Below are 27,167 nucleotides of genomic sequence, written 5' to 3'. Positions count from 1 at the left end.
CAATTCAAATAAACTCAATACGATGTTCAACTTCAACAAAAGATTGCGAACAATTCGAATGAAACATTTCGAAAATGTTCAATTGGATTTTAGTTCAAACGATTGATGGTTCTTCCATATTGAACAAATTCTATTAAAATGAGTGCATTCTTCAATGTGAACGAACAAAAAAACTTCAAAAACATACGCAATTGTGGCCAAATATCCGTTTGACTGCTGTTCCACAAGCTCATATCGAATTTACTGTCAGTTGGAAAGAGGATGGTTTCCTGTATTGGTGTTGTTTTTGGCTTGCTTTTCATTGTGACAAGTGGAAGAAATGCACAACAGTGATACGCATATGACAGCACTAATGTCTGTTACAGACATGACATATGGCGACAAAAAAATATATGAAAAATGCAAAACACTTTAATTAAACTGAAATCGCAGAACAAAAATTACATCGATCTATTACACTGCAAAATGTCACTCGGCGGGTGTTCTGTGTAATTCACGAAAAAACATACCTGGATGCGAGGGAATGTTTCGGGTGGTGGAAATTCCCGTAGTTTTGGATTATTGAACGTTTTCAAATGACGAATGTTTTGCATGTTATTCTTTGGCAACGTCGGAAATATGTTATTGCCCAAATTTCTGAATTGAGTGGAAAAAAATCAAATAAAAAACTTTCTTTGAAAATAATGAATAAAAGTTATACTTACAAATCTTCAAGTTGTTCAAAACCCATGAATGATTCGTCATGAATGAACGAGATTTTATTCCCTTCTAAATCTCTGTGAAACAATGGAAAAGAAAACTCGATGAGATACATCGAGTATTTTTGTACGAAGAAAACAAAACTTACAGTAATTGCAGCCTTGGCACACCGTCGAACGCATCCTTTGGAATTGTTTCGATTTTATTGTACGATAACAACAGATCATGTAATTGACCCAAACCCTTGAACGGTGTTTCGTGTATCGATGTGATTCGATTATCCGATAAATCTCTGTGAAAATAAACACCCACAATGTTCAATGTAAACAAATTGAATGACGCATGAATATCACCCATTCACAGGGAATTGACATGAAATGAACTGTGTGGATACGATTTACTTACAAGATTCGCAAATCTTTACAATGCGACAAATCGGGAACACTTCTAAGCCGGTTTGACTTCAATTCTCTGGAGCATTTTTTCCAAATAGAGAGAGAAAAAGAACGGGATAGAAAAACAAATGAAAAGAATGAACATTAAAGAAGAGAGGAATAGGAAGATGTACAGAGAAAGCGAGAGAGAGGAAGATAGAAAGAGAGATATGGAAAGAGAGAGGGAGGTTGAATGGGGAGAGAAAGCAAGAGAGAAAGAGGAGGGAGAGGCGGGAAGGGGAAGAGAGAAAGAGGGGAAGAAAGATGGAAAGAGACGGAAAAGGAGAGAGAGAAGGAAAGTGAAAGAAAGGAAGAAAGAATATAAAAAATAAGAAAGGAAGAGAGAATATAAGAAAGAAAGGAAGATACAAAGATGGGAAGGTGAAGCGAAAAGGAAAAGACCGCTTAAAATGCGTATGAGAGAAAACGAACGAGGAAATGATTGGTAGCAAGAGGGTCGAAATGTTCGACTAAAAAAATTGGTTCGAGTGAGGAATTCAAAAGATATGAATGAAAGTGAGAAATAAAAGCAAAGGAAAAAGATGAAGACAGAGTTTGAAAAGATAAAGAGACAATGCGAGAGTCATTTATAGAAAAAGCGAAAAGTTCAAGTAAAAAAAGTGTATTAAAGATAAAGAAAAACAAAAGAGTATCAACTTGATAACAGCAGCACATATCATCGAAAACAATCCGCCAAATCCAAAAACAAAACTTATGTGGAAACTTACATGCTTTTCAAGCGTGACGAATTGCGGCACAGTGTATTCGGAAAGATGGAAATGTTGGCTCGATCCATTCGTAAGATTTCCAATGCCGGGCATCCTTCAAACGACGGTAGTACACTCAAACTTTTGGCATCCGATAAAACCCTTCAAAATAACGAAAATCTCACATAAATTCATAGTAACACATAAAATCTCCTTGTTTTCATTTCGATTTCACTTTCAATATTTCACCATCTTGGCCTAAAACTTACAGTTTTCTCAGTCTTGGCATGCTGTGAAGTGCATCAAATTGAATATCACCTAATGGATTGCCCCGCAATTCCAATATTATTAGATTCGCTGGAAGTTCATCTTTGTGTATGGTATTGATTCGATTTCCCGATAAAAATCTATCGCAATCCGAAAAAAATGTCCATAGAAATAAATCAAAATAATTTTGCATAAAAATCGAAATCGAATGAAATTTTATTATTATTGGTTTTCACATGACTTACAGTTCCTGTAGATGTGTCAATTTTGTCAAATTGTACGGAATGAGTGTAAGCAAATTATCATCCAGGTCGCTATAAAGCAAAAGACCGCACATAAATCAATACTTCATATATTTTTGCTTCAAATTTTTATGCACATAGAAATTGGTATTATATTCAATTTGTCAACATTTTTTCTTCTCTCTATGAATGCAAGCGATTACTTACAGAACTCTTATGTTGGATAAATTGCTTATCGCAGCGGCTGTTATATTTGTCAGACGATTTCGCTTCAGAGTGCTTGAATCCAAAATGAATTGCGACGAACGCCAAAAAGAATTCAAAGAAAATAATAAAGAAAATCAACGAAAGATATCGTTTAATGTATTCTTAAATTCAGACAGTTTTTTTATTGGGCATTATTGATGCAGACACAGTCGCATCGAAAATTGTAAGTTCGTTGATAGAAAAAAATGACGATGGAAAAACTTTTCGCCCGAAACTATTTTTTCTGGCAAAACACAAAAGCTAGAGGGGGAGGGGGAAAAAAGGAACGACAAATAAAACACACTCACAGATATCGCAAGTTGTCCAATTTTGGAAAATCTCCAACGTTTATATTAAGTAGATGATTTCCTCCTAAATTTCTATAAATTCCAATAGACGAAACGAAAATAGTGGGAGAAGAAAAAAATCAAATCGGATTAAATTATTCGGCATGGTGTCTCACAAACCGCACACAATACACAAGTGTTAGTCAAATTTTGATATGGCGCATATTTATACTAAACATACAAAACATTTCAGGGTGCTCTTTTCTCTCTCTTTTCGTGTTATGTTGCACTCATTTGATATGAGCTTACAAATGAACACAACTTGAAAAGATTGTAAATGGTTTTGGAGAAAAATGACTCTTTTTTTCGGTCTTTTTTTGATACCCAATATTCACATTTATATTCCAGAGAGAAATACAGATTTTATCGAATGCGAATGATACTGTTTCCAATGACTAAAAAAAATCTATGCATGCAAGCTTTTTTTTCGGTCACACAGTTTTTGTTTGCCAAGTTCGTTTTTCACACTCGATACAATCAATTGCCATTGTTGCTTTGTTAGTAGTTTAACACATACATAAAAAAACACAAACACACCAATAAGTTAGTTGAACATTAGGATCGAAATGAGATGAAAGTGAAACTCTTCCACATTTTTCGATCATTCTCGATGAAGAATGAGCAACAAAAATTCACTATATCTCGTTCTCACTGAATTTTCCATTTATTGTCGCCAATTTGATATAGAGATAGCGATATATAGTGTTCAAATGTTACTGCTTCTTTGTCAAGTTCAGATTTTAGGTCGTTTCAGTTGAATTTTTCATGCGAATTTTGAATTTCCAATCTTTTAGTCACCAAATCTGACCAAACGGAAAGCAATTTTGGGTATTTTTTACATATCAATATTTTTTTTATTAAATTTCGGACATTTTTGATGCAAATATTTACTTTTCCGCACACCTAGTGTAGAAATGGTATTTTTTATTCAAATTTTTCAATATGTTCGAATCAGAAAAAAAATGGAAACCAGAAAAAAATGGTGATATTTCCAAAATATAGTGCCAAAAACAAAAATTTTGCTGCAATCACTTAGCTCTCGTCTCAAATGAGCCTTTCTATTGTGTCACACACCAAACGAAAAACAATAACACCAATTTTTGTGGCAAAAAAAAAATCAAACCGGGTGAATTCTAGGCAAAAGTATACTTTAAATGAAAGTTTTTGTTTGTTTTGATGTTCGCAACACTCACAATATTTCTAGTGTTGGTAAACCAGTCAATGTTTCGGTTGGCACCCGTTGCAGCATATTTCCTTCAAGCCGAAGTGCCCGTAGACTCTTCAATTGTGCCAAGGAAATATCATCTAATTGCATAACTGCATTATTGTCTAGTTGTCTAGTGCATCGATCAAACCGACAGACATAATCAAAGAACGAAAAAAACAACAACAAATTCAAAATAATTGCATTCATGATTTCAATCTTTATTGAGCGGCTCCGCTTCACAAAAACCCTGTGTGCCTTTTTATGTGATGAATTTGAATGAATAAATGCATGTTTTTTCGGTTCGTTTTTATCTGGAATTAATTTTAGATTTGATAAAGTTGAGCACTAAAAACGACAATTTGACGTCGAAGCCACTGTCTACCATTTCTCAACACACACTGTTGATCCCGCCCGTCAATTGAATGGACACAATTGCAGTGTTGCATGTTTACCAATTTTCCATCTCAGTCAACAATCTTATGTGACTTTGAAAGAAGCTCGTCCAATGAAAATAAACAATTCGAAGGAATTTTCAAGGCACCACAAAACATACAGGAATAAATGACAATATTTGCAATATTGTTATCAATCACATTTTCTTTGAACGGAATTTCAGCTTTTTCTTCTATATTTAGGGGGAAAAAATGCTCGTACACTTTGAGAGTGGAACGATAAAGAAACGAGCGAATACAAAAGTTTATCAATTTTGAAGTTATCGATGCATCACAGTATTTATCGACTTGGAAAATGGCACCAATATCGTTGAACTATTTATGGACGATTTCCGGTGGAATTCATCCACTGTCTACCATTTCTCATTTCTCATCGTCAATTCATTAGGGCAAAAATATTTGTCTACTTCTACTTAACGTCGTTTTTATTTTGTCCTTCGTTTTTCTTTGCTTTCCTTTTTTGGTGTCCATTTCATCTTTTTCCATGTTTACTTCATTTTTCTTTAGTTTGCTGTTTTCTTATTTACTTTGGGGTTTTCGAATCTTTTATTCCGATGTTTTCATTGTTTTTATTCCTACACTTCACTTTCGAACATGAACGTCGATTACCAAATTAAATCAGACGTTCTATGTAATAACCACATTTTCAAGCAGCTGAAAAACAGTACATTTGGATGGGCTAGTTGCTGTATGTGAATTACATGGAAGAGGTGTCCGATCGTGCCTTCTGACCAGGTCTCCCCGAAAATGAAATGGCCCCTTTAAAAATTGTGATTTTTCGGAATTTCAAAATTGGAGACTTTTTTGGTCCTTGTGTTTTAAGAGACAAAATATGTACTAGAAGCACGGAGTCGAACCGACTTGTTCATGTTTTTTTGGTGATTGGGCATTACTTGAAAAGTTGGACGGGAAACCATTTTTGACTTGAAAAAAAATCCAAAAAGATCCCAAAAAAGGGGATGGACGAACGGATCTTTATGAGATTTCAAAAAATATATCAATTCCCTCCTTTGAGTGCCAATTCCAACATAACCGCTTTCATACATCTGAGCTCCAAATGTGATGTTTTAGCTGATTGAAAATCATGCAACGTCTGATTTCGAACCAAAACCAAAGAAGTTTGTAATCCGATAATGAAAATGCGAAAATATTATGCGTTGAAAGAGTTTAGCCGAAAGGCGAGTAGTTCTTGTCTGATAATTCCACGAATAACAGTAATTTTCTGGTATTTTATTGAAGTCGCAATGTTCGTTTTATTATTATTATTATTATTTTCCACATAATTGTTCAATGCCATTTTCGCTTGAATATGTTGCTCTTATCAGTTCTAAGAATATAAGAGCACTATTCTAACCGAAAACAATGGTTTAATCGTTGATTATGATTTCTTCATTCAATTTCTGCTTAAATGTGTCTGTGTATGTTGTTGTATTGCTCTGAAACGAGCCGCGTGGGTGGAATTAGCCATTTTAAGACGTTTAAAATCCGATTTTATGTTCATCAAGCTCATAAAAATTAAATGTAATGCGTGCAAATTGCGTTTAAATGTTGTCTTATAAGACAAATATGTCGATGTCGTTGTGTTTTTCTGCCCTCTGGGGTATTTCTTTCAAGTACTTTTCACAGAAAATGCATATTCAAACCCAAACAAATCGTATTGAGTCACAGTTAAATCACACCCGATGCTATCACATGTCAAAGCACAACTTCTCTTTTGAATGGCTTTTCTCAATTCAACACTTGTCACAAATGAGATTTTTTACTGTTGTTTCGTTTTTTTATGATGCTTTTTCGTTTCTCGTCGATTGTTATTCTTATCGTTTTAAGTGAGTCCAAGTGTGAGGTAATTTTGTTTCAAACAAATTGAACCATTTACAAATCATTGTCCTTTCTCTTTCTAGATCGAAATTGTCGACAATTGGCGAAGAACCATTGAAAGAAAATGAGATTTCTTTTACTTCTTTGAACGATTTTTTCGTTAAATTTGCCTAATTCGACTTAAGCTGAAAATTAAAACTTTTCCGCTTTTACGCCACGAGCAACGTGTGTTGTGGCAAAGACCGTGCGGACTGAAATAAAAAAAAAACAGTCTGTACTTACAATGCATTCAAATGCGGGAGATGGCTTAAAGCTTTTCCGGGTATAACAGAAAGGCCACAGTTATGTAATGATAAACGTTTTAGTTTATTTAATCCTATAAATGCGTCTGAATCAATATGTAATAAACTATTGTCGGATAGAATGCTGAAATGGAAAAATTGCATTACATTTCGAAATTTTCAATGGAAATGGTAACACTTACAGTTCTTCTAAATGAGGTACAGCATCGAAGGATCTATTTGGCAGCGTGGTTATGTTATTGTTACCAAGGTCCCTGTATACGTGCAAAAAAAATGTTCAGTTTTTTATTTGCCATCAAAATCTTGTTCTTAAGCAACAGTAATGTGCAGAGGGTGTAGGACGTAGGTTCTTCCTCCCGGTCATCATTTCTGAATTCTGACCAAGGTTCCGAGGAGTCCGATTACCCTCTTCTTGCCCCCTGGAACTTGAAGACCCTTTTTTCAACTTGCCAGGGTATCGAAATGAAGTTTTCACCTTTTTTTTTCAAAACGAGCCCCCTGAAAATCTACTCTCGCACATTACTGTCAAATAATTAATTCGTAACCACTTACAATTTGATTAAATTCTTTGGTAGTTCGGTAGGTGTTTCATTCAATCCAATCGAACGGCATGATAGCGTCAGTTCTTCCACGGTGCCAGAGCATTGGCATCCACGTTTTTCCCATGTCGCACACAATTGTCGCGTTGATACGCCATATGAATCAAATTGTTTCAGTGCTTTATCGTAAATATCTTTTGTTTGTCGATCCGAATCCGGTGTTAAAATCACCACCGATTCGCTCATCGAAGGTTTTGGTTTCACTTTTTTTTGCGTTGTTGGCGTTGTTTTTGGCTTAAATTTCGTTGTCCATTCGAACGGAAGTGTTGATGCCGACGTTGGCAACATTGAAGACAACTTTGTTGTCATAATCGCCGTCATCATCGTCGTTGTTGGTTCGGCCATATGAACAACGCCAACATTGACGCTTATGGTGAGCAGGACCAGTAGTCCTCTCACCCATGCCATGCCAATCCGTGTTAATTATTTGATGAAAAAATCTGTTCACTTTATTAATACAAGCTCAACACAATAAAACTCGCTGTAATGAAATGTCTTTGCACACAATTCTCATATTTATGGGTCATGAGCCGGATTTTGCGATTAAATTTTGTTTCCCTCAAAAAAAAAAAAAAAAACAATTTTACAATCGATTAAGATTTTCGATGCATCTTTGCAAACGAATAAAAAAAACTTTCGGGTTGTATTTTGATTTGACGTTATTTTCTCGTTTAAAGTTGTTAAACTAAGTTTGTCGCCAAAACTGTTTACAGAGAAGATTGATTACCAAACGACCTCCGTCGAACGTGTTTTTACTTTTTTTCTTCGGTAACAACAATAATTTCGAAGAAGCATCAGCAAAAAGTTTCTATCACACTGTGCATTACTTCTTGATCTCTTGTGCTCGTATCGTCTTCCGTTTTCTCCACGTTCTCACTTTAACTTCTTCCTTTTCGTTTTACTCACGTTTCGGCTGTTTTCCTGCTTTTTCTTTTCATTCCCCCAACCCGGCTTTTTTCATTCACTTTCTTTTCTTCTGTTTTCTTTGCAATTCCGTTCTCACTCCTTTTATTCGCGCGCTCAATTCAAACGAAGGTTCGACTTCACCGACAGCCGCTTTTATGGCTTTTCTCAACGATTTCAAAATTGTGTGCATAGATTTTTGTCTGTGTATTGGATTGTGTTTCGGATGTTGCCTTTTATTGTTAGTTATTTGCATTTATTTAATGTCGTAAACTGTAACAAATGGCACAACAGTAAGATGGCACAGCATACAAATAAGATGAATGTGATTCCATATCTGCAATAGAAAACGAAACGACATGTATAATAGTAAAAGATAAATAGCAGAAAAGTGGATGGCAAAATGGAGATTTTATGAATTTAGTATATGAATAAACATGCATTACAATGTGATTAAAATTAACGAGACGGTTATAAATCTACGCTTTTATGCGCCGCACAAAGTGCCGACTGTATTTGCTTGTCAATTGCTGCAGAAAATGTTACAATGTGCAGAAAGTCGAAATCAACAGCCAAAAAAGAGAAACATTCACGACGCACTTGTTTCTACTTTTTCGCTGAGTATTTCTCTGTGAGGTAATCGACATCAATCGAGACATTTTTCTGTAATTTTCCTCCATTAGAAAAGGAATCTTCTTTCGGTCAACTTAATTTAAAAGATTTTCCGCTCAACTTCTACTCGCAGATTCCAAGAATCGCACTCAATGGGAACGAGAGAAATCAAACCAAAAAAAGAAATCGGAAATCATTCAACGTACCCGGATCGGTCGAAATGTAAATATTGGTCAAAAGTAAACAGAAGATATGTGCCGTAACCGAAATATTGGAATGGAAAGTGCCACATTTACTACATTTTGACATTTATGGCGAAATCTTTTGCTAACCGAATTGTTATGCCAGCAGTAAACTCATTTTTCACGCCATTCTTCTTTTGTTTTTGGAAAATTTGTCACGTACACTATGGAGATGCCGTGTTTGCATCTAATCAAGAAATAATTGATGTCATTCCACCTAATACCGAATATGTGAACAAATCCGTTTCTCTTCCGCATGCATTGTGTGATAGAAATATATTAAAAAAGCATTTACTCATTTGATAATGTGAAAATTGGACGTTTATTTAAATCGCGTGTGCATTTTTCTACAAAAACCATTCTCTAAACTACGTGAAAGTGTCACGCCACGACTCGTGTCGGAATAAAATGTTGTTTAAACGTAAAATATTCGTGTTTTATGTCAGAAATTGGGTAAATTGCCTTCTTATCTCATTTCATTCCAAACTTGAATGCCTGAAGCAGTACCTCGAGCAGTACTTGAGTATTTAAATCACAATGAATCAATTTGCTCTGATTTTCATTTCGAACCACTTCATCAATTATTTTTTTAATTCAATATTAATCCGAGCTCAAAAGAGAGCCATTCTCCACGTTTCGAGTTAAGATACTGGTTTAATTAGTTTTTACATGTAAAATGAGCAAGAATTTCTTTTTTCAAATGGCAGCGTCCACGTAGCGCTTTTATCTTGTATGGAACCAATTCATTTTTGATGACCCTTGAAGTGATGCTCCAGTCATGAGGATGCAATTTGCTTTTTTTTCAAAGAAAAATCACATTCGCCTTCAATTAATCGCAGAAAGTGATTTTTTTGTTGTAGAAAATCTCTAAAATGTGTTTGTTGATATTTTTTAGAGCCAATCAAATTTTAATGGTACGCTTAACAAAAAAAAAAACGATTTACACTACAATTTGGTCTTTACTAGTATCACTTGGCAATTAAATTGATTTTCGTTTTTGTTTATGTTCGTTGAAAATTAATTGGATTTATACGACACTTTCAAGCTGTATGCGCCATAACAATGAATAAGATACAGTCAATTTCGATGAATATTTTATGGGCTGTTGAGTTTAAAACAGTGTGTGCCACTTGTGTTGCATCCGTCCACTACTAGTAATATCATCAATCCTCTTGGCAGTAACAGAACGCCATAAAATTTAAGTAGCAAACATAATTCGTTTCGAAACTATTTGTCGGGATGGTGAATCTCGTAGAAAATTTTATATTTATGCAAATGGTTGTGCACAAAAAAAGACTCTATTAAAATAAAACTAATTACCGCCGAGAAGCGCAATTTTTTTTCTAGAAAAAAAATATAAAAAGATATTGGACACAAATATGCTTGAACTATAGTGCAGTTATAAATTAATGTTGACGGCATTTTATGAGAAACGATAGAAAGAAATGAAAAAGATCTTTTAACGATGGAGAAGGTGAAGGGGGATTATTTTAATATTACGCCAAGCACATTGTGTGCACAAAAATGTTTTCTGCATTCCATAAGAGATGTGACCTATTTAATTATGTCTGTTGGATCTTTACAGCTTTCTTTGTCTTTGGAGCTCTTTCACTCGGTCTTTCTCTCCCTATGTCTCGTTTTTGCTTTCTCCTTCCCATTTTCTGCTCCCTCATCTCTGTTATTATAAAAACTATAATTTAATGCGTCAAAAATCGTGTCTGTCTGGAGATTCGATGACATTGCGTTGCCATTGTTGAACATCAATTTAATTTGTGTGAAACGGCTCCTTATCGATGTATTGTCAATCAGTTGGAAAATGTTGACATTCCAATCCGTTGAATAAACCGATTGACACGCAATGCAAATATGTAACGCGCGCTTTCACTAGAAATATTCATTAATTTCGGCGTCAATCTGATAAATTTCTTGGAAATTTATTTCAAATTAATTTGCACTAGTCTTTCGTTAGTTTTAGGGCTTGTAAGTCAGACGACGTAAGCAAAGACAAACTCAATTTGAAAAAACTTCAATTCCGATATGCTTCAACTAGTTTGCGGTATGTAACGGAAGCAAATTAATGCCATTCATGACTTTGGTTTTAATGAAATAACCATTAAAGTTGGGTGTGTAACCAAATTAAGTTTCGTGGCGACGGTCCTTGCGCTCGCACTTGAATAATTGCCGCAGTTTCGAAAGAAATGCCATTTTCGCGGCTTGATTAGTTGATTTTATCTGAACTTTTTACATGGGAATGGTTCGCTCTAGCTTCGATTTCATCGACTTTTTCACATAAACACTCACAAAAAAGCAGGGAAAATACGCAAACAAGCGGAAAATCCACCAAAAAAGCAAAATGTTTGTTCAAACACCATCCATCTATGTAAACATTGATTTTTGTATGTGAATTTCTCAATCCATTGATTCGCTTAATTCGAGCACTGCTACATTTCAGTCGCCGATTTGATTGTCTGATTCATTGTAACTAACGGAGTGCGCACAAATCGATTTTTATTATCCATCTGTATAGTGTGTGTAGTGAACATCTGCAAATAATGGTAATAATGTGAACAATTAGCGAGCAAACCCCATTGGGACAATTCACTTTAATATGTACACGATAATGGTGAAATCAAGCCCCAGCGCAAGCATTAAACAATGAATATGTTTTATGCATGACAATAGCAAGCGGTTAAGTATGTGTTTCACAACACAAACAAAAGCGAATGGTTTGTGTAATGACAGCATTTGATTATCACTTAATTCCCAACAGATAAATGGCCTAAATGAATTATGATCAAATCACAACATATTTTAACACACTCTTTTTGCGGTTGCAATTGAACGCGGACTTTTTTGGGCTCATGCTGTTTGATAAGCACACAAAATATGTTATATATTCTTGTTTGTTTGATGAAACTGAGTTCGTCCACACTCATTTTTCTGGTTTTTCAACTTCATGAACAAATTCATGTGGTTTTGCTTGAAATTAATATAAAAAAATCAATACAAATTTCAATTTCTATGGAAAACGAAAACTTTTTACATATCGAATAAACTTGCATCGTTTTTCAAACTAATTTATTTGATGCGTCATCTTTATACATCTGATGCGGTTTCGATGAAATTAAATAAAGTTTTTCGCTCGTATATACATAGTGCATGCATGCATTTTATACTGAACGCCCACATTTGATGGTAGACATTTGCCAGCGATGCATATGACGTGAAATAAAAGTTTCGATATGAATTTGAACGATGTTTACACCATGGGAACGGGCTTAGTAGTCATAATTTTGCCTCTTTTGGCATTTTTATTTGAATAGATGTATGGGATCTATTTTGAACTCAGGAATGGTTTTTTTTAAAGAAAATAAATGTTTTTTTAATAAAAGAAAAGAGGCCTCCAATTTGCATTATTCACAAGATTTAAGATAATTCGATGTGGTTGGTTTTGGTTTCTCGAAAAATTCCCTTTGTGATCTGATATTTTTTGGAAACCATCAACGTGTCGAAAATTCAAAATTCGCTCAGCTCATAAACGTTCCTTATTGGAAATCCCTTCTGTTAAAAGTAAAAAAAATCTTCTGACTGGCGGTTCAAAAGTTCCTGTTAGCCCCTCAAATGCACAGATTTGAGTTCCTTTGAGTCCTATTGGATCAATAGTTCCCTCCAAAGTTCCTTTCTTCTTTACTTTCAAACGCGAACGAATACCCTTCTCTATGCAATAACGCGTTGGAACTTGGAAGGTTAGCATAGTTCCCAATCTAAATTATTTGGAGTGTTTTGCAAGAATGTGCATTGAATTTTCCAAAAATAAAAAATTGCGTTGAATTTAATTTTAATTCTTATTTCTGCATATTTCAACACTTCAAATCGATTTCATGTCGATTTACATATTTTCGAATTAAAATTATTTTATTGCCAAACACGAAAAAAATGCTTTCATAACAAAACCATGCACGCTATGTTCTGACATCTGTCGTTGAAACAAAATCAAATAAAATGTCTGAAAACAATGATTTATATGTTTGACATGAACCCTCAGTCAATACATTAAAAGTGCCTACATGCCACAACCATTTCATTCGAGAAACTCGATCTAGGGGAAAAAACCAAAAAATGTCTTAAATTTTACTCAATTCTTCAAAAAAAAATGTATACATTTAAATGTGACTTTTATGTAAATTGATCTCAATGCTCTGAAATGAAACTACCGAATCCAATTTACCAAATGAGCGTGGAACGAGTGACAAAAACTGTCTCTCTATATATAAATAAAATGATTCCCGATGTTTCTGTGCTAGTGAAATAGTTTTTTTTTGGTTGGCGTATTGTGGATGTTAATACATTTATTGGAAAATCGCAATCGATTGTGTTGATATGCGGCGAATAGAGATGCGCATTTCACATGATTTCATGTGGAGAAAGTTTTCATTTTCGGTCGATCGGTTTTACGGTTCTTATGGATATGGGTATAACATCGTTTGTTTTTGTCAAGTTCAATTCGAATGTAACATGTGCAACGAAGCCACGAATTCATAGTTTGTGAAAGAGAAAAAAAAGCGAAGAAAAACATTTGAAGAAATGTTGTAAACTTATATAGCGTTCGCTTTTTTTCGAGAGAAATATAATGGCTGATGCTTGGATTACAACGTATGACGCGCATGAGAAACTGAATGAAACGAACTTTTTTTTTTCCAAAGAAAAGGTTTTTTACGTCAATTTCATTTTATTAAGAATGGTTGTTTCTGCTTCGAAAATTGTACACACAATTTTAAAATAACAAATGCAATCTCATTCGGAGTTGAACATTTTAAAGAGGAATGCACAGAAATTTCAAACAATTATTTTGTACATTGACATTTTCGATGTGTGATTCGAACGGTGAACATTTATTTTATTACATTCGATCTCTGAAACAGACTTTATGCTTACATTTTACAATTTAATGGTTTTACAATAGTGGTGAATGTAGGTCCCTAAACAGACCAAATAATACCGTTTGATAACTAAAGAAACATGCTATGCATCCGGAGCTTTATGACTATAACTCATAATAGGTCATAAATCTTCTGGAATCACTGACCCCGTTCGAAAAAGTCATCAGTCAACTTGCATTCGAACATTAAACGGAAGGAGGTGTCAATGGTTACCGTTTTTTTCGAAGAATACAGGAGCTTCATTACGGCTATTCAAATCTGCTAAAATGACATTTTATCAAGATTTGACGTCGTGACGACATGGCTTTGTACACAGCTGTTTTTTGTGGCCAAAAACGTAGCCGATTGACAAGAGGAGTAATTTCACCGATTTCGCAAAGAAAATTTAGAAACAATCATTTCAAACCCTGCGCCAGGTTTGAAATATCTTGATAGAGCCGCCCCATGTTTGCTCCTCACATATATTCTTCTGAGAAACAGTCTCTGATTTCTCTTCATTTCCAAAAATTTGGGTTTCATACCGAAAAGTTAGCCTGCACACGTATTACGTACTAAGCTCTGTTTATTTTGGACGAATTAACAATTGATTCGTTGAGAATAACAGTGAGAATAGCCGAAACCGCGCTTTCGAACACATGCCTTTAGTGAATCTATGACAAGAGATAGTAGGGAAGTGTCTTTGGAAATGTTTGAGGATTTGAAGATCCAAAATATTGCTGAAGACACTTCCCTCCCATTTCTTGTCATACATTCACTAAAGGCATGTGTTCGAAAGCGCGGTTTCGGCTATTCCCACTTTTATTCTCAACCATACAATTGTATTCATTATTTTTCAGTTATTCGTTTCAATTTTCATATATTTTTCATTTATTTTTTTCTATTTGCCAAACAGAAGATCAGTACTTGATGACGTTGGTTGCGCTGAGCAATAAAAACTCCGTAAAGTACCAAGTTAATCGTTTTAAAGATGTCAATTGTTGGTTGTACACACATTGGTCCACATTAAGCTTTATTTAAAACATTTAATTTATTTGCCAATATTCTGGTACGTTTTATATATTTGTTTGTATGTATTTTCATTTAATTTAAAAAGGACGAACGCATTTTAATGTCATCCAAAAAGAATTCCATAAAATGTAATGAAAAAAAGCCTCCATTAAAAATATTTTATTACCATTTGTGTGTGAGCTTTTGTATCATCAACATATTTCGCATTGATTCAAAGCTTATGTAAGCGATTTATTTTTATGTGTATCATCCGGTCAAAACAATTGTATTTTCGACCTCCTATCGGCTTAATTGGCAGAATGCAATAAAATGCCGCTTTAATCCAAACGATTTTATGGCCAACACAGCAAGCATTTCTTTAAAACGCAGCAATTTTGTGACTTAGTATTCATTTGATGCCGATTCAAATTGCAATTTTAACTTTTCATTTTCAATTGAATTCACGTTTTTTCTTCTCCTCTGTCGTATTTGCGCGTTAAAATGCTCATTGAAACTCAAATATTTGCACAGCATGACGCATCGCATTTCATGCACGTCTAACCTCATTTCGGGCGCTGACTTTTAACAGTAGTCAGACAGTTAGCGAACACGCTTTTTTGCTCGCGCTCTTCAACATTGACGTCAGTTTAAAATCCACCCAAAGCGGTGGAATATTTAGACACATTCTTAACTCAGCATTTTACTGTGTGTGTGTGTGTGTCCATTCGGAGACGAGAAAAATTGCCTTCGAGTAATTTAGCCGGTCAAATCTGGTTTGAGATTTGTGTTTCGGAACATTTTGATTAAAACATCTGCTCATGTGTCCAACTCAATTTTGTATTTTATTCATATGATTCTGTGTGTAATTGGTACAGCGTTTGTTAGTGCATGAAATGCACATGATGTGGCTGGTCACTTTCAATTAAAAACTTTTTAATTTACATTCTATTTTGATTGACGCCCAAACCAACTTTTAATTAGTATTTGATACTTGACACACAACATCTAAAACTAAACATCGTTCGACATGCACATTAGTGTGATTGAAAAGGAGAGTTCTCCTTGTGAATTTTTAACGATGTGCATCTAGTTTCAAAATTCAAGTCAGAAATGCAGTTTTTCAGTTCGAACAAAAATAGAGTCAAGTGGTTCCGAGTGGGTCGATTTAAAATTTCATAATGGGAATTCCGAGTGATTGGTGCCAAAGGTTGTAATTTAAATACACTTCAGTTATCTTAATAAACTTTCTCTAATTGATCCAAAATATTTCATCAAAAAATCAAAAATGTAGTCAGATTGTTCCGAATTTAAACTTTAAATTTTAAAGTCGTAATTTTTCCCAGTCCCTCACAAAATGTGAAGACACCGTTAAAATGTGAAAAACATTTAATTTGGTATAGAATGGTCGTTAATTACATTTGCGGTAAAAAATGCATTGCACATGTTCCCTGACGTAATGGACACTTCAACAAACAACATTACGAGCACGTCAAACCGTACACAATTGCCACACAGTAATTTATGATGTACTATTTTTACGAGTTTTCTTTAAAGACAGTTACTGCCTCATTATTCATTTTAAACGAAGGTGAACTTTACGACACAAAAATCTATGCTCAAAACTACATTAGAATTATCACTCGAATTCTTACCGTTTCAATTTGAAATTCACACGCAATAATGTCGCCGTGTCAGCACTTGCCTGAGAGAAGACGGTAATGTATTTCTATTTTTAAATATTCAATGCTTTGCATGACAACTGAAGTTATGATGCCATGAAATATTTAAACATATGTGCAAAACATGAGAAAATGTAATAAACACATCAAATATTTTGAGCAAAGGATTTTCTTGATTTGAACGAGAAATGTAGATTCACAACGAGGTAATGCAATTCTTTGTTAATATTTGAACTGAAGAAATGAAGATACGTACGATAGAATGGAGGCAAGAATACAAGACATTTGAGATAGGAAAAGGGGGAGAGAAAGAGAAGGAGACCGAAGAGACTGATGGAAGCAGAAGGGGCAAAGAGCGACAAGGAGAAACAGCAATATTAAGAGAGAAGAGAGAGAGAGAGAGAGAGAGAGAGAGAGAGAGAGAGAGAAAGAGAGAGGAGTGATAGAGAGAGCTCTCTTCCTAGGAAGAGAGAGATAGAGAGAGAGAAGGAGAGAAAGAGTGAGAAAATATAGAATGAGATTGAGTGAAAGATGACCTACAAAATCGGTGTGAAGATACTTCATTCAAATGCCGCTGTCACCATCAAATATTTGTTATTGTAAAGTTTGAAAATTTATGCACGTAGCTTGTCGAAATCATTGTATCTCTATTTTTTGTTTGTGCACTTGTCACAATAAATTAGTTTGTTTCTGTTGTAAACAACATCAGTATATGTTACATGTTGTTGGATGTATCTTGATAATGACTAAAATAAACAAATCGATTTAATGCAATGAGTCACGCATGTGATTGGCAACATTTTGTTATGTTTCATTTTTTTGTTTGCTCTGCAAAACAAACTATCAAACTAAACGCGGCCTCCATTAATGCAATTTGTATTCATATTTTATCTGGTATTCATCTCAAAATTCTGCTGAATTCGCAGCGAAAAAACCAACAACACACATCTCTTAGTATTTTATTGATTCACACATTCGGATGGTTTGAATCGTAAAATCTATTAAATGCATTTGATTCGATGCCAAACCATATGGTTTTCGTGTTAGTCTCATTTTGGACCAAACCAAATCTGGATGTAATGCGTGCGGCATGGTGCGATCGTGAATTAAATTGCAATTTTCGTTTGCAATATGAATAACTAATGAAAAACATTCAACGTTACATTCGTCTAGTTAGTTGACTGCATATTTGTTAAATTGGGTCAGTGAAAAACCAATACCAAATCGACCGCATCTAACGAATTTGTGCAACAATGCAATCGCTATCTGCTTTTTGCTCTCGCACAGTTGCTTCCACTCTCTTGCTCTTTCCATCGATATATATTATTATTATAAAAAAGTGCGCATTGCACGTACATGAGTCAAAAGACACATAACGTACGTGAAACACGATTATTTTCAAATTCACACGGATACAGTCGCTGTGAGAGAGCGATTGCATGTAAAACGAGCCACATATAACAAGCATCGCTGCACACCAGCAACAGCACAACCATTTACATACTGTAATATTCCTCGTATCCATTCCCATATAGATATTAGACACTTGCACTTCAGCGATAACGAATCGGGTGTTGCTGTTAAATGCTTTGAATCATTATACACTGATTGGTAAACATTAACCAAAAATTCATGGGGTTCTCCCAACTCCCCATCCGATTTCGTCATTTCGATGGGTTAATTGTGATAATTTGATAAATATGTGTGCGTGTTATCTCATTTGACGCATTTTGAATGTGATGAGATTAAATTTTCTGGGGTTTCACATGATTAAGCCGAAGTGATTTTTCTAAATTCATAAAACCCTTCTGGGTTCATCAACACCGAACAACAGTGATGAAATGATACTTTGCCTGTTTGCTTATTTACGTTATTAACCTTCTAACGCACTGTTTCAGGCCACAACAAACGGCAAAACATTTCCGAGATCACTTTGCGGGTACTTGTTTATTTTTGTTTTTGTTGTTGTTTCGTTCACAAAACACGAACATTGAAATATATACACGGTTGAACATGCCGTAGATTTTTCTCCATTTCTTTTGCTGCATCAGTCATCCGACGCCGGTGGCAAAACGGTGATACGATTCCATCAACTCTTAATGTGCACGAACATTTTATTTTAAATTGTCTGCAATTTATATGAATTTCACCCGTTTTTCACTCCGACGACGGTATTTGGAAAGAGTAAAAAGGGGCAAAATGGCATAAAGACGAACAACTGGCACCTAAATGGAAAAAAAAGTGAAACGAACAATATCAAGCAAACTTTTTTTTTCACCGGGTTTTTCCTTCCTTCCTTTTCGTGCCGCGCACTCTTAAGGAAAATTACTGTGAGAAATTGCAATGAAAATGGTTACTTAACTGTTTATAAGCGGTTTTGCCTACAGCTAAAATGAGTTACATCGAGCATATTTCCGCGAATAAAAATAACCATTTCATTTAGTTGATGCTGGGTCTTTTCCAAGTACAACAGCGATTTAAGCTCCTTGGAAAATTTTCATAAAAGATCCATGATGATCCGTCCATAGTTTTTTCGAGGAAAATTAATATTTTTTTATCATCGCTGCGAAAAAGTCGTAAAATCCATATCAACCAGTTACTTTTTTGAAAGGATCCAAAAGGCAGAGAACGTGTCTTCAAATAGACGCGTGCTTAAATCGAAACTTGACAAAGCATTATCGTCAATGGTTAAGGAGTTTATGTAAGAGCCGGCTGCAAAAACGAAAGAAAGAAGGGGTCAAAGTGCTGAGGCACTTTCGCTAATAACAGGTCTATAAAGGCGATAAACTCCATTTCGTTAAACTCATATTGATTGAAAACGATGCGTGAAATCGATAAAATTAACGTCGTACCTTACTTTTGCTTGCAAGAAGCAAACGGGTCGAATATTTATCAGTTCGCTATAATTAAGTTGATTTTCAATTGAGTCGTGGTTTTGATATAATTTGAGTAAGTAATGCAGTTTTCAAAAGCGAATGAAGTTTCTACTCCATTTCCATAGTGAAATGACTCCAAGAATAGCTATTTTAAGCTAATAAGCTTGGTTTGTGGTTGAAAATTCTGCTGAAAACTGTGCGTCATCATTCATTGTTATAGCATGACCTTGTTGGATCCAGAATTTTCCGACTTGTTTTTATTTTACTACTGCTTAAGTCTACTCGCATCGATTTTTCAAAAAAAAAATGTAATGAATTTTTCATGCCATTTCATCGTATTACTTTTCCAAGCCCATAGAATTGAAAATGCTTCGAAAATGTTGATGTTGAATAGCAAAAGTGATGCTGTATAATTCGATGAATAATGTACATGGAAATAAAGGGTTTTTGGCCAGTTTACACGAAGTGTATTAGTGGTACTGTACCCTTTGGCATCGAAAATCAGTACAATTCAGTGATATAAAATATGATGTCATTGAATTTACCGAAATTTTGATTCAAATCCAATGGATATCCATTGTTTCATTCTCTTCAGCTTTCTATCGTTGCTTTTTTCTATCATTTTCCATGTTTTGCTTGCTTGGCTCCGATAGAATTTCTCTGTTTGGCTTAGCAAAATGCGATTATGATCGAGTATGTTGACTATGCAAACCGAATAAGAGATGGTAAAAGTAAATGTGTGGCAATATTATGTGGTAATGTTGTGAGCAACCCAATATTCATAATAACAATCATAATAATCAGCTGTTATGGTTAAATGTTTGAAGAAAAAAATGAATATATGATGAAATTGTGTAGCGTTGTACGAATGGAGAAGATAGAGAAGTGACTGACGCCTGACGTACAGAATACCAAATGTGAAAAGGTAACGAATATATTTTAATAGAATGTGGTGAATAGATGTAGTGGGTGCAAAGCACGATGAAAATGACAGCTGGGCAACGCAGCAACTTCATTATGGTTGCCACTGTTTATGTTGGGTGGTACAAATTTGTACCATTTTTGATTTAAGCGATAGAAATTTGTGCCATTTTTAGTTTCGCTGGCAACCGCACCATGGCGCCACTGCCAACGTTGCTTGTCATCGTCGCGCTTTGAGTGGGTGTGTGTGTGAGAGAGAGATGTAAAACTGTCGATGGTACATATCATACCATCACCACACAAAATAGCATATATTTTGAAAATTATGATTCGTATGTGCGGTGCTTTTCATCGAATACACACGTTTGTTTGCACACGATGAGAATGTTTAAGTTGGTGTCACTTCGTTTAACTTGCATTACATTGTATAAATTCATGTGTGTGCACATGCCATCAAACTATATCGCATCTTCGTTCGTTTATATGCGTAATTTTCATGGTGCACTGAAAATGAGCAACTTTTGCTCAGGGTACGTTTGCTTTCGCACAACAATTCTGCACTTTCTATTCTTCTTTCTTGATATTCCTGCCTCTTCTTACCTCTCTTCTTTTCTTTCCCTCTCTCTTTTTCTCTCTGACTTTTCCCTCTCTTTCTCCCATATCTTTATCACTCCCTCTTATCTTCTTCCCTTTCATTCTCCCTCTCTTCATATCTCTGTCTTCCTTCCTCGTATCCACCGAAGAAAGCATAATATAATCGTTTTATTTTCCAAAACAAAATTGTGCATGGCTGTTGCAATGGCCAAAGTTGAAACCGTTTTGTATAAACCTCGAGATGCGATGATGATACGGGCATCAGCTAACAAAACGAGCAATTTCTAAACTACTTCACTGACTACGAAGCGCAATCGCAACAACTGCAAACATTGCAGATTTTCTCTTCTTTTTTTTAGGATTCGCATAGAAAAAGTTCATGGTGGTTAATTTTAATTTCTGTTATTGTTTAAATGCATATCGTATAGCATTATTATATCAGTGTTATCTCTTTTGGAGGTGAGGCATCGCGGTAGGGGTGAATAGTGCAATTTAGTTTGCGAAAACTTAACGATATAAGTAGAAAAGTGTGGGTAAGATAAAGTTAACAACCGGCATGGAAATTTCAGCGAACAACAAGTTGAAACTTGCCATATTAAAATGAATTTAAAACAAACACTTATCTTACTGACACTTGAGAAAACCCTCTCACACAAAATACACATAACATATAAATTATTTTCACATTCCATACGATATTCGCAAAAACTTTCCTCGTCACCTCTGCTCTGCTTCATTAATGAAAATGAATAATTATCACATTTTATCCGACAAAACATTTTGGTTTGGTGCAACCACATGAACCGTTTTAATTGAGTCATTTGCTTTTAACGACCACATAATCTTATTTGACATGCATTTTTATTGTGCTCACACGCAGAGGAGCGCGATTTTTATATTATTCACGCTATTTTTATTATTCAGCGACGCATATTAACCAGGCGGCTGATTTCAATGAAACCGATTTTTGTTCGACATTTTTTTTTTTTTGCTTTTTTTGCGAAGCAAAAAATAATTGACATCATAACTTATCAGGCCCGATGTTATTGCAGTTACGCATTGAACGAACCTGAAAATTAATTGGGGAAATGGATTAAAATGCGAAAAAAATGAGAAGAACGAAAAAATGCAACAAAAAAGCGAAATAATTAAAAGGCAAAAAAGCGAAAAAATTAATAGTCAAAGTGAGAGAAAATAGGCAAAAAATGTTGAAAAACAGATAAAATTGCACGTTCGCAAATGTAAGCCGGATTTTATGCGAAATTTAAAAAAACTCTTTGAAAAAAGCTGTTTTATTACCGAATGTTAATTAAACATTTGATGGTTTTTCTTTGTGCCACTGTTCGAATTCAATGGATCGTTTGATTGAAATCGAAGAGATGAATCAAATCGAAACAAGTAAAAGCGATCTCTGGTGAAAATGAGAAAATATCTATGGATTCACGATAAAATCAATCTAATTTATCACATTTTTTTGGCTTCTGGTCATGATGAGGAGCAAATATTAACCGGACTGGGGAATTGGTTCGATCTGAAGTAGTCGTTTCTCTTCTTTATTGAAAGACAATACAAATTCGGTGGTAATATGAAGCTGTCATCATCATTCAATATTGATTAATATTATTATTACCAAATGAAAATCAACAAATGCCAATGTATGCATTGGCGCATAAGAAATATTTTTCATGTAATTTGTCGTCAGCTGATTTTGTGACCGAGATTATATTATCCAATTTATTGTGTTGTAATATTGCCATTGAAACTGCCCATTTTATGTTAGCCGTAACACAGGCACACTGAAACTAAACGAGTTCACTGAAGAAGGTGGAATCATGAAAATTTATCGCTTTCCAATATTCGTTCGATTTGACCGTTTATGCGGTACGAAGTACGGCGTTTATTAGGCAATATTGGTGTATTTATTGTTCTTTCGATTCGATTGGATCTATTTTTATTGCGAACAGCATGTTCAATCAAAAACCAAATTTCGACGACAACGCTTATAATTGAAAGCATTTGACCAATACAAATGACATTTTCTTTCGAATTCACCTATTTTTACTTTTCCGCACACACCGAGTGTGTAAGGGGAAAGTATTCGACGTCGCATTTTTGAAACATCTCAATCCGTTGCTCAAATAAATTCCGGAAAAAGCTAATATCACTTTTGAAGTATCCATATCGAGTGGACACGAAGAAGGTAGTGATAGACACTTTGAGAAGTTTTTATGTCACGGCACCCATCTTAAGACATACAAACAGACAATGTGAAAAATGTATCGAGGGGAGCAGAGATCTCAAGTTGAATACACAATTTTTTTCTATTTTTCGCTCGATTTATTTCTATTTTAAATAATTCAACGATTTTTCCTTTCTATCTTCTGTGAATCAACCGTTTATTGATAAAGTGTTGAATGTTGTGCGTGACTTATAAATGTTTCGCTATTATTATTCAGTATGCGTAAAGTAATTTGGTTGGAATCAGGACACGCATAAAATATGGCACACATCGTATCTGGTTGACGGCGATGGGTTGTGTATGTTCCGCATTCTCATCGCTGACACTGTGCACTCGTCGAATCGAACAAAATATAAATTTTCATTCAAAATTCAAACGACTATAAATAGCATCGATGGCAGTTTTCATATTATTATTATTTTCTTTCCGATTTCAAAAGATTAAATGACGTCACTATTCTCATACCCATTCATTCCAATCTATGTGTTTTAAAGTGAAAAGAAAATAAACATGTTTTTTCTATGCAAACAAAATGCGGGAATGGATGCTTGTTTGGTGAAAATAAGTTGTATATATCTGCTAGATGTAGACAAACATTTGTTTGCATTTGTCAACGATGTAAAACTGTTATACGAAAAATGTTTTTTAGCGATGATAAAAACGATTGTGCGCGTTTTTTTCTTCTTCGGCAAATAAGAAGTGTGTGTTTTTCTCAAGTGAAAGTGCTTTTGATTGATTCAACATAAAAACAGGGTGTTTTTTCATAACGAAAACACTTGATGGTGAAAGAACAACGCAAACATTGAGAGAGGGCAATTATCTTTTTTTTTGCGCTACTTGAACCATACGTTTAATTGATGATTGCCTATTTTGATAAATTGAAAAATCGTCGATGAGTGAATGTTGATACACTTTGTTCATTATTTTGCGCCAATTTGGGTGTCGATTTATTTTCATTTTTGCGCGCGAATTTTTCGTTTTTGTAATAATCCACTTCAATGTTAGCAGAATAAGAGAAAGGAAGAGAGAGATAGTGTGAGGAGGAAGAGAGAGCGAAATAGATGTAGCGAGGAAGAAAAAGAGGCAGAGATAGCGAGGTAGAAAGTGAGAGGGAGATAGAGTAAAAAGAGAGATAGCGTGAGAGAAAGAGAAATAGAGTAATGGGGAGAAAAACGGAGAAAGAGAGAGAGAGAGAAAGAGAAAAATAACAAGAAGTAGCAAAAAAAAAGCGACAGAAATAGCCCGAGATAAGAAAAGGCGAAGAAATAGCGAGTTCGTGTGCATTGGCACTATCTGCGTGGGTTTGAGCTTGATTATGAATAATAATGTCATTTGAAGCGCTTTGGATTTTGATTAAGCGTTGTTCATTTTGATTGAATTTGTGAATGATTAATTACATTTTGCGAGGGGGGCCGAGCTATTCACTAATTGACAAACATTTATCTTTGGCACAAAATCAATTAAGCTTTATTTATAAGTGTGTAGCAATATAAAACCATCCTACATAATATCACGGGAAACCGACACTTTTTGCGCCATAAAATTGGCACAATGAATGGAGGAACCGCAAATGGAACAGTAACGTCAAGGAACTAACTAGTAACCGCAATGAAAGAATCGCATGCCTTACAGGCATACACACTTACGTAAAGTCGTGTCTATTCATCGCTTAGATGAGGAGTCACGAAAACCCAATGCAAACAATCTTCTTATCATCATTTATAAAAGACACTTTTTTTGTTGCGGCTCGTTCCCACGCTCTTCATCTTTCTCTTGCTTGGATAATCCGCTTTCAATCTCCACGTTCGTTTCACTTACCAGCGTTTGAACGAAACTAACAAGACTTGCTTTTGGTCAGTGAAGCAAATGACAGCGGAAATTGCTTTGTTTTTAAGGTTTTTTTTGTGAAATGGACAAGAATCCATGTAGAAAAACCGGCACATCATAAACATCAATCTACCCTCAAATATAACACAGAAAATTAACGAAAAACACACAATCACCCGGACAAAAAAGCATCAAATAGAATCAAAATGTCATAATCATATTTTCTAGTGTCGCCTTCTGCGTGGCAGCAAAATTCCGGCAAACCGCAACCATAACACCCGCATAACATCATAAACCCCGACACACACACACACACATGAGTATCTCGTAAAAACAACGGCAAATTATGCATGTCATTCATAATAGAGGAGGTGGTGGAGGGAAAGAGAGAGAGAGAGAGAGAGAGAGAGAGAGAGAGAGAGAGAGGTAGGCCGAGATGGAAGAGGGAAAAAGATCGAAAAAAATTCGGTATATATTTTGTCATGCTAAAAACCACTCGGATACATATTTTTCAAACATATTCAACATCACTCTCATTTTTCCTTGTCAATTATACGGTCTTGCCTAACAGGCATAACTAATGTGAAGAGAATAAACCAACAAAAAATCGTGTGTGATAATATATTTACTTGATGCTGCTCGATTTTCATTTCGTTCGTTTTTCATTCTTCAATAAAGAATATTCGCTCTTCAAGTTTCTGTTCTTTATTTATTCGCCTTTTTATGTGTGTGTTGTTTTTTTCACTCTACGTTCCTTCGACACCAAACTTTGGCACATTTCGTCAATGTGATTTTCATAAACCTTCCTGATTTCATAAGCACCATACATTGCATGTATATAGGTTTTTTCTCCGAGACTATAATAAAATGTAAGTTTTTTTCCGTTTATAATGTCACTTTAGTCCAATATTTCAGTTGCACATGAGATTGTGTGCATGAAAAATGGAATATTTTATATCGAAAAATCCCGTTTACAGTAAACAGAATAAAAAAAATCACACAAGCAATCAAATTTGTCGCATGCATGCATAAAATGCTTAACATTGCCTTGTTTTCCCAAGGTATGTTGTTAGATTTTCTATACTTTTTCTGCTTGTACAGGAATAATTCACATTTTAACTTTTTCTCATCATGGTATTCAGTGTTTTTTTAAAGGCATGTGGAAAATATGCATGCAATGCCTTGAAGAAAGGTACACTATCCGAGCAAATGGGATAGATGCTCGAAGCACACTATCCATTGAAATTTAAATGAAGTGAACAACAGGAGTCCCATACATTGAAGTGGATCTTTTTTTTTTGTTTGCCATACGCCTAGGAGGAAACTCAAAAACGGTGCTGCACCATTGAAATAAGGAAATTTCATGCATTTTCAAGCATCAACGGTAAATGTTAAACGGGGGAGGATGACACTTCAACACATTTTCACGATAAGATCGAGAAAATTGTCGGTTTGATTAATGAACCGTTTCAAGTGCAAATCTTTTCCACATATACACTCATCACTTTTTTTCAAGTTGCTCAGAACCGAAAAAATGGGTAAAATATTCAGAAATAAGCAATTGGACGGAAATAGGCAGAATTTTCAACGAAACGAAGGAAATAGAGAATTTAGGATGAAAAAACTAGAGATTTTTTCAAATATTTTTTTTAAAGAAAAGCGGAAAAATTACTTGAAAAGGCTCCTGAGATCAAAACGGTGAATTTTCTGTTATTTCAAATGGAATCTCCTTGCAACTACCCGTAGCAAACGTCACAAGGACTCTTTTTAATACAAGAGCAAACTGTTTACTCTAATACACAGCATATATTCTTTGCACACAGCCCATCGGCAATATACGACATAGTGAAACGTGCCATCAGAGTAAGAAGTATGAATGAAATGATTCCGTATTATATTTCATCACCGAGAGGGTCTATCGGAAAGACTTCACTGTATGGATGTATATATGACGGCCTAAGAAGAAAACAATAACATACAGAATATTCTGCAAAAAGACGAATACAAATTTATGTGAGCAAAAACCA

At 34.9% G+C, this 27,167-nt stretch overlaps 1 protein-coding gene across 4 annotated transcripts in view; it reads right to left on the bottom strand.

The window, feature by feature from the left end:
• Positions 1-27,167, bottom strand: part of LOC116347977 (leucine-rich repeat-containing G-protein coupled receptor 5-like) — a 53,625-nt gene that overhangs the window by 6,790 nt on the left and 19,668 nt on the right. For 3 of the 4 annotated variants that reach the window (XM_031778809.1, XM_031778811.1, XM_031778810.1), the window contains exons 3-16: positions 7,274-8,560; positions 6,904-6,975; positions 6,702-6,845; positions 4,136-4,279; positions 2,904-2,975; positions 2,557-2,628; positions 2,353-2,421; positions 2,110-2,247; positions 1,862-2,002; positions 1,105-1,170; positions 848-991; positions 705-776; positions 510-636; positions 188-356 (exon numbers count right to left, since the gene is read on the bottom strand). In XM_031778809.1, coding sequence (XP_031634669.1) covers positions 188-356; positions 510-636; positions 705-776; positions 848-991; positions 1,105-1,170; positions 1,862-2,002; positions 2,110-2,247; positions 2,353-2,421; positions 2,557-2,628; positions 2,904-2,975; positions 4,136-4,279; positions 6,702-6,845; positions 6,904-6,975; positions 7,274-7,728 — 1,885 coding nt within the window. In that variant the 5' untranslated portion in view covers positions 7,729-8,560. The remainder of the gene's footprint in view (positions 1-187; positions 357-509; positions 637-704; positions 777-847; positions 992-1,104; positions 1,171-1,861; positions 2,003-2,109; positions 2,248-2,352; positions 2,422-2,556; positions 2,629-2,903; positions 2,976-4,135; positions 4,280-6,701; positions 6,846-6,903; positions 6,976-7,273; positions 8,561-27,167) is intronic. The other variant, XM_031778812.1, reaches the window with a different exon arrangement.

The sequence above is a fragment of the Contarinia nasturtii genome, unplaced genomic scaffold (genome assembly GCF_009176525.2).
Source record: "Contarinia nasturtii isolate CC-2019 unplaced genomic scaffold, AAFC_CNas_1.1 Cnas_scaffold_2227, whole genome shotgun sequence".
NCBI lineage: Eukaryota > Metazoa > Arthropoda > Insecta > Diptera > Cecidomyiidae > Contarinia > Contarinia nasturtii.
The sequence above is the reverse complement of the archived record's forward strand: the minus strand, read 5'-3'. Positions and strand labels throughout refer to the sequence as shown.